At 41.1% G+C, this 15,589-nt stretch overlaps 1 protein-coding gene across 10 annotated transcripts in view; it reads right to left on the bottom strand.

Annotated features, from left to right (window-relative positions):
* The window catches only part of PDE8A (phosphodiesterase 8A), a 163,420-nt gene that overhangs the window by 7,537 nt on the left and 140,294 nt on the right, over positions 1-15,589 (bottom strand). For 8 of the 10 annotated variants that reach the window (XR_013929602.1, XR_013929603.1, XR_013929604.1 and 5 more), the window contains 7 exons: positions 15,071-15,235; positions 12,399-12,447; positions 11,994-12,129; positions 9,440-9,638; positions 6,439-6,656; positions 5,453-5,585; positions 589-1,752 (listed from right to left, as the gene is read on the bottom strand). Coding sequence is in view for 2 of the 10 variants with exons in the window: in XM_080396303.1 (XP_080252429.1) it covers positions 589-718; positions 1,588-1,752; positions 5,453-5,585; positions 6,439-6,656; positions 9,440-9,638; positions 11,994-12,129; positions 12,399-12,447; positions 15,071-15,235 (1,195 nt within the window). In the remaining 8 variants the exon portion in view is untranslated. The remainder of the gene's footprint in view (positions 1-588; positions 1,753-5,452; positions 5,586-6,438; positions 6,657-9,439; positions 9,639-11,993; positions 12,130-12,398; positions 12,448-15,070; positions 15,236-15,589) is intronic. The other 2 variants (XM_080396303.1, XM_080396304.1) reach the window with 1 other exon arrangement.

Genomic DNA, 15,589 nt, shown 5'->3' with positions numbered 1-15,589 from the left:
GCTCGGGCTGCTGAGAACAGTTCTGTAAGTTTACTTAATACTGGTATTGCAAGTCCCAGCAAAGGAACCCAGTTTTCCAGGAGGGGCATAGCGAACTATGCATGCAATTATTCTACTTCATCAAATCTCAGTCACATGCCATGATCTAGCGTTCAGGAGAGTCACATTTCTGACCACTTTTATCATGAAGGCAGCACTTGGAACGAAACAGGTGCTCCCCCAAGCAGTTTCCAGATGGTAGAAATTTGTCCTGAAGCATAACTGATAGTAACATGGACAAAATGACTGTGCCCAAAGTGCTGTCAAGGAGAATATGTTCTGTTCTCCATTTATAGAAAAGCAAGTTTAAAACAAAGAAAGTTAAACATTGCCCGAATCTAGTATATTAAAGAGAAGCCATGAGAATGGCTTATAGCAGTATCAAAATACTTCTAAGCAATAATGAAGTTATTAAGCTTACTTAAACTGCAGAAATCTTCCCTCTTCTCCTCTTTCTTTAGGTGCCATAAGACAGCAATTTTATATCAAAGTAGTTTCAAATGTTCACAAAACAGTTATTGTCAGGAAATACAGCAGAGTTTTACTTACCATCCCAGGCATGAAACATATCAATAATGAAGTAATCAATGAATGATAATTGGGATTTGGGGATGCTGCAAGTATTTCTGTCAAAAACTGGCATCACAACAGGTAAACCTTGCCTCCTCTCTTCATCAGTCTGCAAAAAACACTCTTGTGATTATTCGTCTAAGACACATTCTGTTAACGGACTTTTTTAGCAGCAGATTGTTTGGCACTGACTAGAGCATGCAACTGCTAAATAAACAGAGGAACCTGAATAAATCTGAAGCAGCAGCAATTTTACGTAGGTTTCAGCGAAACAGCAGGCTAATAGTGCCTTCCAGTGTTTCCCACAAAGTGATACATTTACCTGGGGCATCTACACACAAAGCTGACCCTAGGTAAGTTCACACGTTACTAATTAAGTTATGGCTGCTTCAGAGCTAAAAGGTGCTCAGCCATTTTCAGCCTCTGATGGAAGCGACAATCTGTACAACTCAGAGATGGCAAAACATCTTTTTTACCCTCTTTTCTCCCCCTGGAGGTACCAAGTCCCAGTTGCAGTATTTGGTCTATCATCTCTAGTAGCGACTCCGCCCTCTCCTTTTCCCCACCTTCCTAAACCCTTTCTTCAGCACAGCGCGTTTACATCTTACAGCATTTCTCGGACTGCCGTTCCCACGCTAACAGCAGGACCTGATGGCCCTGTCCTTGAGGCACAGCCAGCACGTGGGTACACAGAAGGCACCTTTGCCTCTTGTGATGGGAATGCATCTGTAGGCAAAACTCAAAAAGCCCAGCTCCAAGGTGACCAACTTGAAAGCTTGACTTTTTCAAAAACTGCACTGTAGAACTTGTGTTGGCATCATCGAAATATAGAAATATCGCATCATTGAAAAATAGAAAAGCTGTTATTTTCCACACTATGTAATGCAGCCTTAGATGTTCTGGGACACTGGCAGTACATGCACCCTTCTCTTCCCTGTTAAAGAGAGAGATGCTCACCTGGAATTTCAGCAGCCTTACCTGCGCAAAGTACTCCTCAGAGATGCGTCCCGCCCACTCTATGCACTGTTCTATGGGTCTGCATGGATTGGAAATGTCAGCACACTTTATCAACATGCGTTTGATAAGGATACGGTTTTCAGGAGACCCGAGAACAGTTTTGATTGACTCTCCATCACCATTATTCTGTAACATGTAAGAATTCAAAACAATCCATTAGCAAGGTCTCTGTGCACTTACTCAAAGGCTTTGTGCCTTGGGAATGCTTTCAGCAGATCCTAGAGGGATCAGTCCCGCAACTGGCTACCATATTTGATGTCCAACCAAATTTATAGGGGGATTATGAATGTTACCCACAGATCTGAACTAGCACCGAACTCCCATTTCTGGATTCAGTCACTGTCTTTGTGACAGATATCTTGGGCATCTTTGGGCAAGTCATTTAATCCCTCTGTACCTTGCCTGTCTCCTTAAAAGTGTGGAGACGATCCATTCATCGCTACACACATAGTGATGTGCACTGTGTAGGCAAAAAAAAAAAGTAATTCTCTGCTGAAATCCAAGCATTAACGGAGCCGCTAGAGTGGAATAGCTGTCTAAATAAAAGGACTGACCAGAGATGCACGGCCATCCTCCGCATGCAAACCTCATCAGTGTGAGTATCAATCCTTCTGACAGCACCGCTACTGTTAGGAGAGTCAGGTCCCACACTGCCTCCCAGGCATGCTCCTCATCCCTTTCCACTGGACCCATGTTAGCCCACCAGTCTCTGGCCTGCCTGGGAATTTTGCTTTCTGAGAGTTTATCAGTATTAAAGCAATATGTTAGAAACATGCTTCCGAACAGCCTCATCTCTCCTCTGCAAGCCTAGGAAACTTTTCAGCCCACACAGAGCTTATATTTGGCTCCCAGGCTGCACATACAAGCACGTCAATGGTACTCTATATTTGGAGCCAGCATACAGCTAATATGAGTAAAGGCTCCGATGATCCAGATCAGAAGCTATTTTCTGTGGATTTCTGATGAAGTAAGTTTCCAAAGGACAGAGATTGAGGACTAAAATATCTCAAAGAATTACCTGTAAATACAGCATCATTGCTTGACTCTTTAGGGATGGGTCGGTACACAAATTTACAACACCATCTACTTAGAATATAAGCTCTTTGGAACTAGACTTCTCTGGCACCTAATGAGGTTTTGCTCTATAGCCAGAGCAGTGGAGAACTAACAGTCACCATAATGATAATGACAATAATGTGCCACCAGTTCCTGCAGTATTTTGTACGAAGACTGAGATACAAAGCAGCAGAAACATTCTGACCTTTTATTAGGGCATAGTTTTCAGAAGAAAGTTCTTCCCAAAGGAAGAAACTGACAATAATTTAAAAAATTGTAATTTGGTAGTATACTGGCTCAGAAACACCAGCTCTGCCATTCTCTCCAAAATGAGACTCCCAAACCAATTCTTTTCCCTCATTTTTAGATGTGTGGCAGGGAAAATACAGAGGAAAACTGAGGTGCATGTATCTCCAAATGCATGGCAAAATTACGTAAAAGAAAGCCAGAACAAAGTGATGGAAGCTCCAGAAACACAAGCATGGAAATTAAGCATGCAAAATTATTAGAGATCATTCAGTTAAGGATACTAAGAATAGCCCAGTAGGTAAACCACCAGGAACCAAGAGAGGATGTTCGCTTCTGTGATCTGTTCAAACCAAGGGCACAGTTCTGCTTGCTGGATGCAGATGTCTTGGGAATAACATGTGCTAACTGTGCTTAGTCCTAGCATCCTGCTCAGAGTGCAGAGGTGTCTCTGCATGTCAGATGGTGGCTTCCTGTCATAGGCTTAGGTGACATCATGAAGGGAAATGGGAGGATAAAGGATGCTGAAGCTGGAAAGGATTTTTTTCAGTTTATGAAACAAAAGAAGAAAGGAAACAAACAGACCAGCTTCTCAGCATGGCTCTTTGAACAAATATGTATAAAAATAATAAATATAAAAAAAATAAGTGGAGCTGTCCCATTTGGAACACACGGTTGGCAGCTCAGCCTGCAAACACTACACTGAGTCACCCGTCATGACTGGAAACCAGGCCAGGAAACACACACTGCCGCTGCAACCAGAGATACAACCAGGCTCGAGAGAGGATCTGCCAGTGTTGTTTTGCCAGTGACTGAACAGTAAATGACTTGGTTTACCCACTCACACATCACAGACCTTTTAATAGGAACCTGCTGAACTGAGGAACTCCTAACCAAAAGAAGGGAACCATTTTCTTGTTTTCAATAAAAATTATACAGCCCTTGTCTTTCTTCCCACCCTTGGGCAGAATTTGCTGTGAATCGCAAATGCCTCGTGGGGCAGATTATTTCCCTGCAGCCACAGGGGCTCAAGGCCAGAACTAAACTTTTGTTTCATTTCTGTATGTCACTGTTTTTTTTTTACTGTTTGACTGTACAGGTCCAAGCCCCATTCTTCAGCACCAACTGCTGTTCAGTTCTCCATAACAGACAAGAAGAGGAGTTTGGCTCTTTGGATGGATGCTGCTGCTCAAAAAATTGCTGCATTCCAATTCTTGGGGCTGGGAAGAGGGGCTCTGCGCACCGAGCCAGGACAGTACAGAGCCCTCCAACAGGACCAGGTGTCCTAGAGTTACACGCTCCACAAGGTCAGCTGGTGCGGTGCACTACACCCAGCAGCAGCAGCTCCCTTGTTCTCCTCCATGCGTCTTCCTCTCCTACACTGAACGCTGCCACGCTCACCCAGAGAGGCTGCCTGACTAAGGACTTAACAGCCTTTCTCCTATAGTCAGCAAAACCAGTATCCTACTGGGACTTCGGCTTCACATTCCCATAGTTCTCATTAGCGTCACTGGGTGCCAAGAACAAAGCTCATTCTAGCCTATACTCCTGTAGACAAAGGTACGCTTCTCCATTTAAGCTCCAGTCTGCTTCAGATGGGTGGAGCAACAGGACCTGTTACTCTCCCACTCTGAGAAAATAAAAACACTGCCCTCCCCCAGTACACACAACAGTCATAAATGTGGTTTTCTAAAAAACAGGGTAAGAAAACACAGAAAACCATTATAGCTCCTACAGGACGTTGCCACCAATGCAAACTTTATTATAACCATTTCTGAAAATCTCTTTGCAAACAACCGTTCCAACAAAATTATACAGTACTCTTACTGGCAAGAAAACTGCTGGTTGAAGCTGTTATTGAAACTGGTGTGGTTTTTCAGAATGAGTTCCTAAAAGGCAATTTCATTTGTCCACGGGGTTCCAGATGGCTATTGATTATGCCTATCTGATACATAATGCCACCGTCATCTATTTTAAAGATTAAAAAAGAAAGTAGACAGAAAAGCCGTGAACGCTGCCAGGAAGCGCTGAAGGCTGAGGGCCCTCGCTTCCAGAGAACGCACCATATGGCAGTCAATACACCGGCCCTTATGGTGCACCACCAGCGGCTCCCGTTGTCAGCGAGGGAGCGATTCAGCTTCTGCTCTCAGGCAAGTCTTGGCTCCTTTGCAGAAACAGCCAACAACAATGCCAAGACTTGCCACCAGTACTCTCGCCATGGGAGTGACTGGGTTCATCAAAGTGGCACTTTTAACAGGAAAAACATACAGCCCAAGGTTCTGGTCCCAAGTATGACACCGTAGCACCGCAATGTTAATAGATCTAAGTGAGCCCCGCTCACCCTCAAAACATGTGACGACCACGTTAAGCAGAAGGGCATTCAAACCCGGAGGTGAAAGACACCCTTCTAGGCTTTCTCCACATTTCTGATGAACCTTCTCAGAGCACCATGAGGGATTTCCTACTGCCAAGGGTTCCCAGTCCCTACCTAGTCATTTTAAGGAGGACTTGCAGTGTGGCTTACCCCATTTTCTTCTAGCGCTGCCAAGGGTTTATTAATGCTGTTGACAAACTTGTTGACATGCTCAAAGTGCTTTGTCATTTCTGTTGCTAAGACCATGTCAATAATGACTTGGCGAAGGGTTCGATACTCATTCCTGTTTAAAGAAGGAAACAATTAAGAATGCTGGCTGGTTCACAAAGGGCTGCTTGCTAAAACAAGTCTAACAAAAATGCTACAGACCATTCCTGTTGAAGAGAGGTGCTGGGGAAGAAAGAACAGTAACAAAGGCATCTGCGCTGGATGAAGTACTCTTTGGTGTGCACGGACATACGTGCTAGAGGCATGACTGGGTCTCCAGGAGAAACAGTGCAAGAGCTGGGCAGAAGCAGCGGCCCCAGCTACTCAGGAGGGCTGCCGGGACACACCACAGCGGTGTGTACCCAGGGCTTTTAGCACAGACGCTCAGCAGCGGCTCATGCTCCAGCCAAGTTTTCAGCAATACTTTTCTGCTGTATCTTGAGAGAGCCAAGGCAATGGTCACATCCTCACCTTAAATGCCTTTCTAGGGCTGGAAGGAGAACAACAGATCCTTCGCTATCCTTCCTGTTGCAACAAAGCATTTAGTTTTTGACTGATGCTCTGTGGCTCTTTCTATCCTTGTTCTACCCAGCAAACATCTAAACGCTCAGCCATAGCTTGTCCTCTATGTCCAATGATACAAAACAATTCTTGATTCACTAACATTAAGATTTACTATCTAAGTTCCTTAGATAGGGTCTGCCTTTTTATCCACAGGAGGAACTGAAACCATGGGATTACTCCTAAGTCTGTGCGGGACAGGCAGAAGCACCCTACTGTTTCAGAAGCAAACTTCCATAAGGGTTACGGACAGTTATGCACAAGGCACTGCCCCCCCCCCCAGGATGCTTGTTTGCATTATCTTATGTTACACAGAGGAAAATGAGAGATGCTGGTGGGCAGACAAGGACCCTGGGTTTTAAGCTTACCTCTCCATGTTTTTAAATATATTGCATTTGCCATCCCGGGTGGTGAGCTGGAAAGCCAAGGCAGCATGATGGCTCTCCAGCACTGCAGTGTCATTGTACAGAATTGCTAGCTCACTGCCAGCGTTGCACAGGAAAGAATTTGTTCTTCCTGGGTGATCCACGTCGTGGACTGTGGCAGCAATGAGTGCGGCAACCTCATCAATTGGATCCAAAGTTTGCTGAAAATAGAAGGATGCTTAGTTTTCCTGGAAGACTCATTAGAAACCCTACTCTACCCAAAAGATTAAGCCAAGTTGCTCAGGAATAAAAGCCAGAACTCTGCAGATCAGTAAGGGTCAGATGTTCTAGACACAGCAATGGAAAATTCATTATAAGCTTCACTGAACACTGCATGACTTTTTTGGCCATTTTGTGTCTCTTGAGTTTTGCCTTAGCCACACCTTTGACAAAGCACATCAAATTAAACCAATGCAAATCAATAAATTAGTTCGTGTTTTCTAACAACACAGAAACCATCTTCATTAGGAGTTAGGGCATTTGGCTTGGAAAAAAACCCCAATACTGCTAAAAATTATATTTCCACCAGACCCCTTCATTTCTTTTGGAAACTTAATGTGTCCTAATCAGATTCCACTTACATGCTGGCTAGGTTTACAGTTTGTAAGGAATGCTTGCCATATAGCCAGTTCTATAATAACAGTGTCCTGGGGCTACAGCTAATATGAGTTCTATGAAGAATACTTGGTGGTTTACATCCATGGAAAAATTACATGACACGCTGTTCTATACTTCCTGCATCAGATCCTGATTCTGTTAGCGTGCTGCACTCCACGTGCTACGTCTGCTTACACTGGTCATTGCTTTACGTCTAATTATATCTACCCTATAATGAAATACAAAACTATTTGACTTTCAAGGTTTTTTACTGAAGTTTTAATACTGTATTGATACCATAAAGGAGGAAACGAAAAAGAAAACCCAAACATCTCAGGAATATATTGTATGCATTTAGAAACCAGCCTTTACGCTGTGTTTATGCTGGCTTTTTGTGAAGGATCACAGACACAAAACAATTATGTTACAAATCCTAACACACAAGAGCAGATTATGTTCCCAGTTGAATCTGACAGGAGGGCAGATAATTTCCACTCCAATGAGCTTGAATTTAAGGTCCAAATTCTCTAGTGGCTTCAACAGGACTATTCAGAATGGTTAGACTTGGTGGGTGAAAAGACAATCCCTACCCTACTTTACACCTCCCAAAATTAATGCAGTGACTTGACTTTGGTGGAGCTAGGAAATTTTTCGTTGAGGACTGTCAAGAGGGTCTTGTGGAGAACAAGAAAAGGCAAAGAATTCTTTCTACTCTAGTTCATCGTTGGCAGGTAGTATTTCAGGCAATGCTATGTGTTGGCTTCTTCCTTCTTTCTTTCAGCTGCTGCTCATGGGATTCTACTCTTGTGGTATGAAGTTAGGAGAGAGAGGTTTTTAGAACAGCTTCTCCTTAGAGGGACACACTGGCCAGTGCCCAGTCTGGCTGAGAAAGACCTTTGCATGTGGGAAGTGGCCAGAAACTGGAGAATAATTTGACCTGTAGGACCACAGCAGCGTATCTGACACTTATTTCCCGAGTCTGACATAACAAACTTTGCAGGTATTTACAGTACCTTTACCCCCAACTTCAGGTCAAGGATTCTAACTTTGTCATCTTAACTCCTGTGGCACAGAAGTGCAAATGATTCTGAGAATACTGTTTCAATTTGGGAGCCAGAAAATTTTCCCAGGCAAGAAAAGCGTTCAATTCACTGAAAAAAAATCTCAGTGTGAATTTGAGTGGCAGAATCTGGCCTTCTATATTTAGGTTAAGTTGAACTCCGGCAACACAAAAGCAGCTGGTCTGTAACTTTGAAACGATAAAGAGAATTTTGAACTTTGATTCTGCTCCTTCTGCTGCTGCAACATTTTTTCTCTTCTTCTGCCTACAGAGGAATGGAAATAACATTCTGGAAAAGAAGGCGGCAGTCATGCTTCTGTGGCATTGAAATGAGTCCAGATCTTGTCTGTTTTTCATGGATATTCTTGGGAAGACCAGCTACACCTCTGGCGAATCAGGGGCTGAAAATATTCAGCGACGTTCTATTCCCGTTTGGCATACAGAATTTGTAAGTCAGCCTCTGGAGAGCACACTGGTGAGCTGCAGGTCAAGGGACCTACCACCGTTTTAATGAGCTGTCAGAAGCTTGTTTACAGTCACAAATGTCTCAGCCAGGTGCCCATCACTAGCACTATCCTCAGGCAGGCTGGTTCAGGGTAGGAATTTCTATCCAAAAACGCAGCTCAGAAGTATGTGCTGCCACTCCGCTGCACACACACGCAAGCACTGTTCTAATTCCCCTTCTACAGCCTGCCCTCTGGGCACGTGAGAACAAAGGTTGCTCTAATTTATTCTGGTTGTCAGTGGCTCTAATACTCCAGTGGGTGTTATGGTACAAGGAACTCCAACAAATAATCTTTTCCAACGCTCTCCTCCAGTGCAGTCTCTTTAAGCCTCAGGGCATCTTGGACAGTAGGTGATACAGCTTCGGAAGCACTAAACTTATTTTATGGCCTATATTGTCCTGGGGGTCTTCTGCAAAATGATCATCACAAGGCATAAGAGATGGTGATTTCTTACATTAAACCTGTATTTGGCATGTACTGTCAAGAAATAATCATGTCATTAGCTCACGTATCTGAGAAAGTTTAACTACATGAAGTAGTTTTGTTTTCTTATTCTCTCATCAAGAATAGCTCAGTGCCTGTAATATTAGTATCCATGCTTCCACATGTAGTATAAGAGAGATCCTACAACTTGTAAAAGAGCCCAGTTCTTTGACCTCGAAGTTACCAAACTGGTTGGCACAAGGCAGACATTTGGCTCTTGGCATCTTTTTTTGACAGTTCTTCCTTCAATCACACCTGTACATCCCACCTACGCTGTTTCTTGTAAACGTGGACTCACCTTTACTCTTTCTTTAGACAAGAAATAAGCAGTGGCATGTAGTACATCTGCTGAATGAGTAGAATTATGGTAGGAGTTGGAAGAATGGTAGTTAGCTTCAATAACTTGTAACCACGACCTCAGAGTTGATTCTGAACAGTTTAGGAATTCACAGATTCCAAAGCGAGCAAATATTTTGAGACCCAGATACACCAAAGGCCTGTGGTGAAAAATAAACACCAAGTTTTAAAACAAATGAGGTTGAAAGCGTATTACATAGCATAAATAGTATGAATCTATACAGCATTTTTAACCAATGACATGCCAGGTTAGGTATAAGGACTTGTTAGAGAATTACAGCCCAGACCTGTAGAAATATTCTGCCTGCCCATCACATGCACACTCTCGGAGTCATGCCAGTTCCTGAAGCTTCCAGGAATATTACAAGGCTCTATATTGCTGCTGTACTACAGGTAGCAATATTCTGGGGCTCGGGGAGTCTATATTGGGTAAATGTAGACTGCAATCAAAATGAGATAAATTAGCAAGTACTAAACTCTGTGCATGAGAGGAGGGAGGTAATCTTGTTGCTGCCACAGATTCCTAAACTAGCTTGTTTATAGTTAGATTAAGTAAATCTATACTCTAAAATGCTGCGATCGCTTCTTTCTGCACTGCAGAACTGCTCCATTGCTTTCACGCCCACCCTTGCAGGCTTCCGTTGCTCACTGACTTTGCATGCCATAGGGGATGTGAGATGGAGGTATTCTGGAAGCAAATGAGCAGGCCAGAGTATGCCACTTGTAGAAGACTGTAAGGGCCAGATGAACCTTCAGGCTAACCCAGATGGACACCTGTCTCCAAAAAGAGCCAGCATCGCTGTATCCCAGTTCTCTTGCTTCTCCCAGGCCAAACTGCAGAATTTAAACCCAGATGCCTGGCAGGTGAATGAAGATCAGAACAGCTGTACAGAATATTTCTAATCTGAAAGCTGTGAAAGTGCAATATGTTTAATAGAGCAAGTGAAAATAATCGAGTTTTAGACCACTAGTCTTTTTTCAAACCCAGTTAATATCACTGGTTTCTTGTCCAATATATTTTTTCCTTAAGAAGAACAGGCATAGTGGTGAATATTTTCAAATGTGGATTCTTAAAAATAGATCTTAACCCCTTTATTTTGGCATCTCTCTTTGCTGCTTGATTCCAGAGGCATCAAGCACTCTGATTGCTAGCTGCACCTGACAGGTGAGGTGAGGTAATTTGGAGTCGCTGAGGTCATTTAGAGCTGAATCTATACCTTTTGGCAAAAACACTCAACAATACTGTGTCATATGCTAGAATCATAATATATTAAAGTTAAATCCCCCTTAATCCCCCCCCCCCCCAGCACTGGCAGACAAAGGTCTCTCCAGGTTTCTGTGTCAGTGAACTGTAATGCACTAAAGCTTAGATTTAATGAATTATCTTGGCTTTACTACCATATGTCTGCTTGGACTTGAAGACAATACTAGTAACATATTCGTACTTATGATTCATTGAAGATCACTTTAATTCTCTTAATAAATGAATTGCTTTTATTTAAACAAAGCAGGAAGCAATCATAATTATAATACCTTTAATAAGAGGACAGGCAACAAAGTACCTCCTTTTTCCCTCTGTGGTCTCTCCAAATCGGTAAAAACAGAGAAACCAATCTGACGATCTCATGCATGTTGGCTGTCTAGTGATCTCATGCATGTCAGCTGGGATAATTAATTCTTAAAGATACTGCAATGTGCATATTAAAAGTTGTAAATTACATAGACTGACTACATTTTGACTTTTTTTATTAATTACTGTATCTATAGCACTTCATTAGAAATGGAAATGTAGCAAAGAAAAAAAAAACCTTAAGTAACCGGTTGCAAATTTCTTCATTTACAATAAAATCACTAAAGAAGAATAAAAACCTCATTTTTTTCCAGTTTTTCTAGCTCATAAAACCATGGTCTAAAAATGAAGTGCATATATGTTAACTAAATGCCTGACATCTTTCTTAGATATTGTTTTTGAATAACTTCCAAAGCTCTTACGGATATGGAATTTTGAAAAGGGTTTAAGATAGTCAATTCATTGCAGGATCTAGCCTCCAAATCAGTGTCTCATAGAAGCTTTAAGCTAAGACAAAGCATGATACATAAAACTAGACTCAAAGGAGAACTTTTGACAGACATCAGAAAATAAAAACAAGGATTTAAACAGAAAGATTGATACATAGTCTTAGTGGAAGCATTTACTACTAGTGAAGTACAGTCTATCAGAACTGCTGATCTGCTTTTGAAAACTTCTTTGGTGGAAATTCGTATGCCCTGCTTTTTATGAGTAAATATTCTTCAGTTAATCTTATACATAAAATGTGGGTGTATATATATACACACACACACACAAAATAAAAAGATTTTAGAATAAAGCCCTTCCTCTTATCCCAGAGAAAGGCATTATAAAGCACAGGTAGAGAAATTAAAGAGCTGATTACAGGATGACATTTAAGTCCATTTTCAGCAACTTCAGTTTACGAGCTTTTGAGTTTACTAACCTTTTATGGGTGGCAGCCTCAAGTTCAAAGATATTAAAGTCCCACTGTTCTTCATTTTCCATGGCCTGTGTTATCCGTGGGGGTATGTCGTTGAGGGAGATTGGAGAGCTCAAACTGCCAGCGACCTGATGAGTTTCTGTTGAGGAACATATTTGCAGATCACTATTAATAACCCTGGGATACACTTCTACTCAATGTACATGTTTTCTTTTCTGTAGTAATGCCTGGCAACTCTTGTTTCTGTAAAGCTCAGTAATGCTGCAGTACCATGCTTATAAATAAAAATAAACTGTCAAAAAAACCCCCAAACAATGCTTATAAAAAAGAACATCTAATCATGTTTCCCATTCCTTAAATTTCTTAACATGTTTCAATATCTCAGCAACTGCCAAATTAAAAACTTACGCTTTGTTGACAGTATGTATTCGTTCCCTGATAATCTTCGTAAACCATCCTGTTAAATAAAAGCTGAGAGTTAAATGCAGGGTATTATAAGGTCTATAAGATGATGACACCAAATAGTAGCACAATGACTTTAGAGAAGCCTGACTGCAATCTGTCACGGTCATCAAAGCTGCCTTTCCCTTACTTGTGTGTACTGTTAAGATTTGCCCATTTTACATATAGTTTATAACGGATGAGAAACTGCAAGATATGGGATACAACATGAACTCAGGTAAAACCTCAAATTTCTCAGGTGCCAGACGGAGGTCTGGAGTTACAGCCTCATTCACCTTTGTCTGGACAACACACACAGAGGTTCTGGACACGTGCCACAAACCAGACACAGGATGTCCACATACTTCCCCTCAACAAGCAAAGGTGGATGGTGGGAGGGAATAGATGCTCCTCCTTCTGGTCTCCTCCCCCTGGTACTGCCAGATCAGGTCAGGTCACCTCAGCAGCATAAGAATCTTGTGATTTGTTGCTGGGATTGCAGAGCAACAAATTACTCAGAGGCATCAAAGAACGTATGCTTGTTTATTCTCCAATTTAATGCCTCCTAGGCTTAATTCTGGCACGAAGCCTAGATGTGCAAACTGAGACAAAGGATTAAAACTAACAGAATGATATATTTAATATTTACTTTTCAGCTCAAGATTCTAAATGCTGTGGCCCAAATCCTGCTTGCTTTTTTGATGTATACAGCTGTTAGTTAATGCACATTAGTTTTTAGCCCATAATGTAAAAAAACCCCAGTTATTAAAAAAATCTTTCTGAATGCACCTACTAAAAACATTGTGCACCCGAAGTATAGCAGAAGTAAATGTGGATGCTATATCTGAATGCAATATTTGCACTTAAAAGCATTGTTATACCTAATTTTTATTTTCACATTTATAAATAAACAAGTCTGGAGTGTTGTGATTTAAAAGGAAAGGGAGTACTGTTCCTATAACTGGTTCCGTGACTCTTCGATAGCACTGCCATGACACAAGTATTTAGGACACTAGATGCTGTCTGTCATTTAGAATCAAAGAGTAGTTTTTTTAACGTTGAAATAGCAGGTGTAATGGTATCTGGCAAATCCATCTTTGAACTCCAAATGCCCTTCGCATCATGAATTCTGCTTGAGAGTTCAAATCAATAACCTACTACTTGTTCCCCTACTCAGTCATAACTTCTTAATGTGAAATGGAATAATACGATTCTGTTTTCAACAGACCCTTTGCTGGAAAAATGCTTCTCCCAGATCATTTTAAAACTCTTATTATACCATATACCCTTATGCCCTGAAATGGATTTTCTCAGTTTTTCTATTGCTCTATAAAATAGCCTTTGTTTTATTTTTAGTAGGATTTTGTATTTTGCAATTTTGTTACCTGCATGTTCTGGGACCACAGAATGAATACAGTGAGAATACAAATGTATGTAAGAATCAATAATCCACCAAAAAAAAAAAAAGCAACAGTTGAGTTTATGGACTATATGTATTCAGCAGGAGAAAACATTCACTTTGAGACTCTAATGACTATATGTATCAATATTCTTCCTATATTTTTATAGTTAAGGTAACAATATATTTTGTCTACTGAGTTAGTAAATTCAACCCTATATGAACCATTCAGGTCTTCTCCCATCTCTCACATATTTCTCTTGATTAGGTATTTGTTGTGGTATTTTAAAAGGCAAAAATACACTTAAACTGTTTCAAGATTCTGATAGATACTGCAAAGATGTCTTGATAGTTAGAGGATGAAATGATAATAGATAATAGCCGAGAAACATCTCTGAAAAGCTCACATCACAAGGCGAGCCTTTTTGCATCCAAGACGCTATCAGATTTTTTCCTGAGGTAGCCTGTAGCCTTTTATATGCAACCTAAAGACTAATATGAACATACATCCTTAAGGCACAGGTAACAGTCATCCAAGTTCATCTAGTTATTATCAGGAGGGTCAGATCCCAGGCTCTGAAGGTTTGGGTTCAATTCTTGCTTAGCTACCTACCCTTTGCTCACCTTTGGGTGTTAAAAGCCCCCATTCCTCTTTTCATAACACAACATAATACATGCCTTCCTCAGTCTTTTCCTTGCCTTATTTATTTAAATTATGAGTTCTGTGGAGCAAGATTGTGTTTTAATATGCAAACGTTGATATTTCTAGCTCAAAGCACTCTGATCTTTCTACGTCTCTCTATGTGTACAAATATAATCCAAGAAATAGCAACAAAAATACCTATTTTTCATTCTTTTGAAAACACATTATTTCTATATATTGAAAAGCACCCAAAATGTGCCATTCCAATCCTAATTAATAAATAGAACTCTCTAGCTATCCTTCTTTCTTCCTGTCCCATCTATACCTTTCTAAAATGAATCACATTGAAAAAAGTATTTGTTTTCCTTCCATTTATAGCAAAACAAATGCTTCAAAGGGACTGGTCAAATTTCTTCCCATTTCCAGAGCTACATTACTAATGTAGGGGGAGGGAATCCACACAAAGACGTGCACAGTTTTTCCTGAAAATTTCGCATTGTAGAGGCAAAGCACATGCCAGATGATAAAGATTGAGTAACTGGGAAAATCAGACATTGGAACATCTACCAACAGCTGTTTGTGGCAGTATGTACTTACTGTCATTAACCCTCCCACGAGGTCACTTGTATGTGGATCCTCATCTTTTGTCCCCAGTTGTGGAGAGTACAGTTCAGTGGTTCTTAAAATCTCCAAAGCCCGGTCTAAAGCTTCTGCAACTGGCATGGGACTGCTTTCTTGTGCAGCATTGATGATGTTTATTACCTAGGTTAGCATTAGACACATTTATGAATTTAGAAGTGATTTAAGAAAGCACAGAGACACTCATCAATTACTATGGAAAACTCACAGCGAATAAATGAGATCTACAACTTTAATCCACATGTGGGAGAATCAAAATGAAAAGGATATTGATAAACCACTGATGTTTGCTACTGCCTAGGAACAAGATTGTGGCCTTAAGGACAGCAGTCTTATTAATGACTTTCCTGTACAATGCACAGCCTCAAAATGTCTCTGAATGGATTTAATACGACCTTCTCCCATTTGCATCTCTCAGTTTATTAAAGAGCTGATTTTTGCCAAATCCTTGAATGGTTTCAGAAGGCAGTTTACAAT

The sequence above is a fragment of the Falco punctatus genome, assembly GCF_963210335.1.
Source record: "Falco punctatus genome assembly, chromosome: 7".
NCBI classification, from domain to species: domain Eukaryota; kingdom Metazoa; phylum Chordata; class Aves; order Falconiformes; family Falconidae; genus Falco; species Falco punctatus.
Note: the sequence above shows the minus strand (reverse complement) of the source record. Positions and strands in the feature narration are given on the sequence as shown.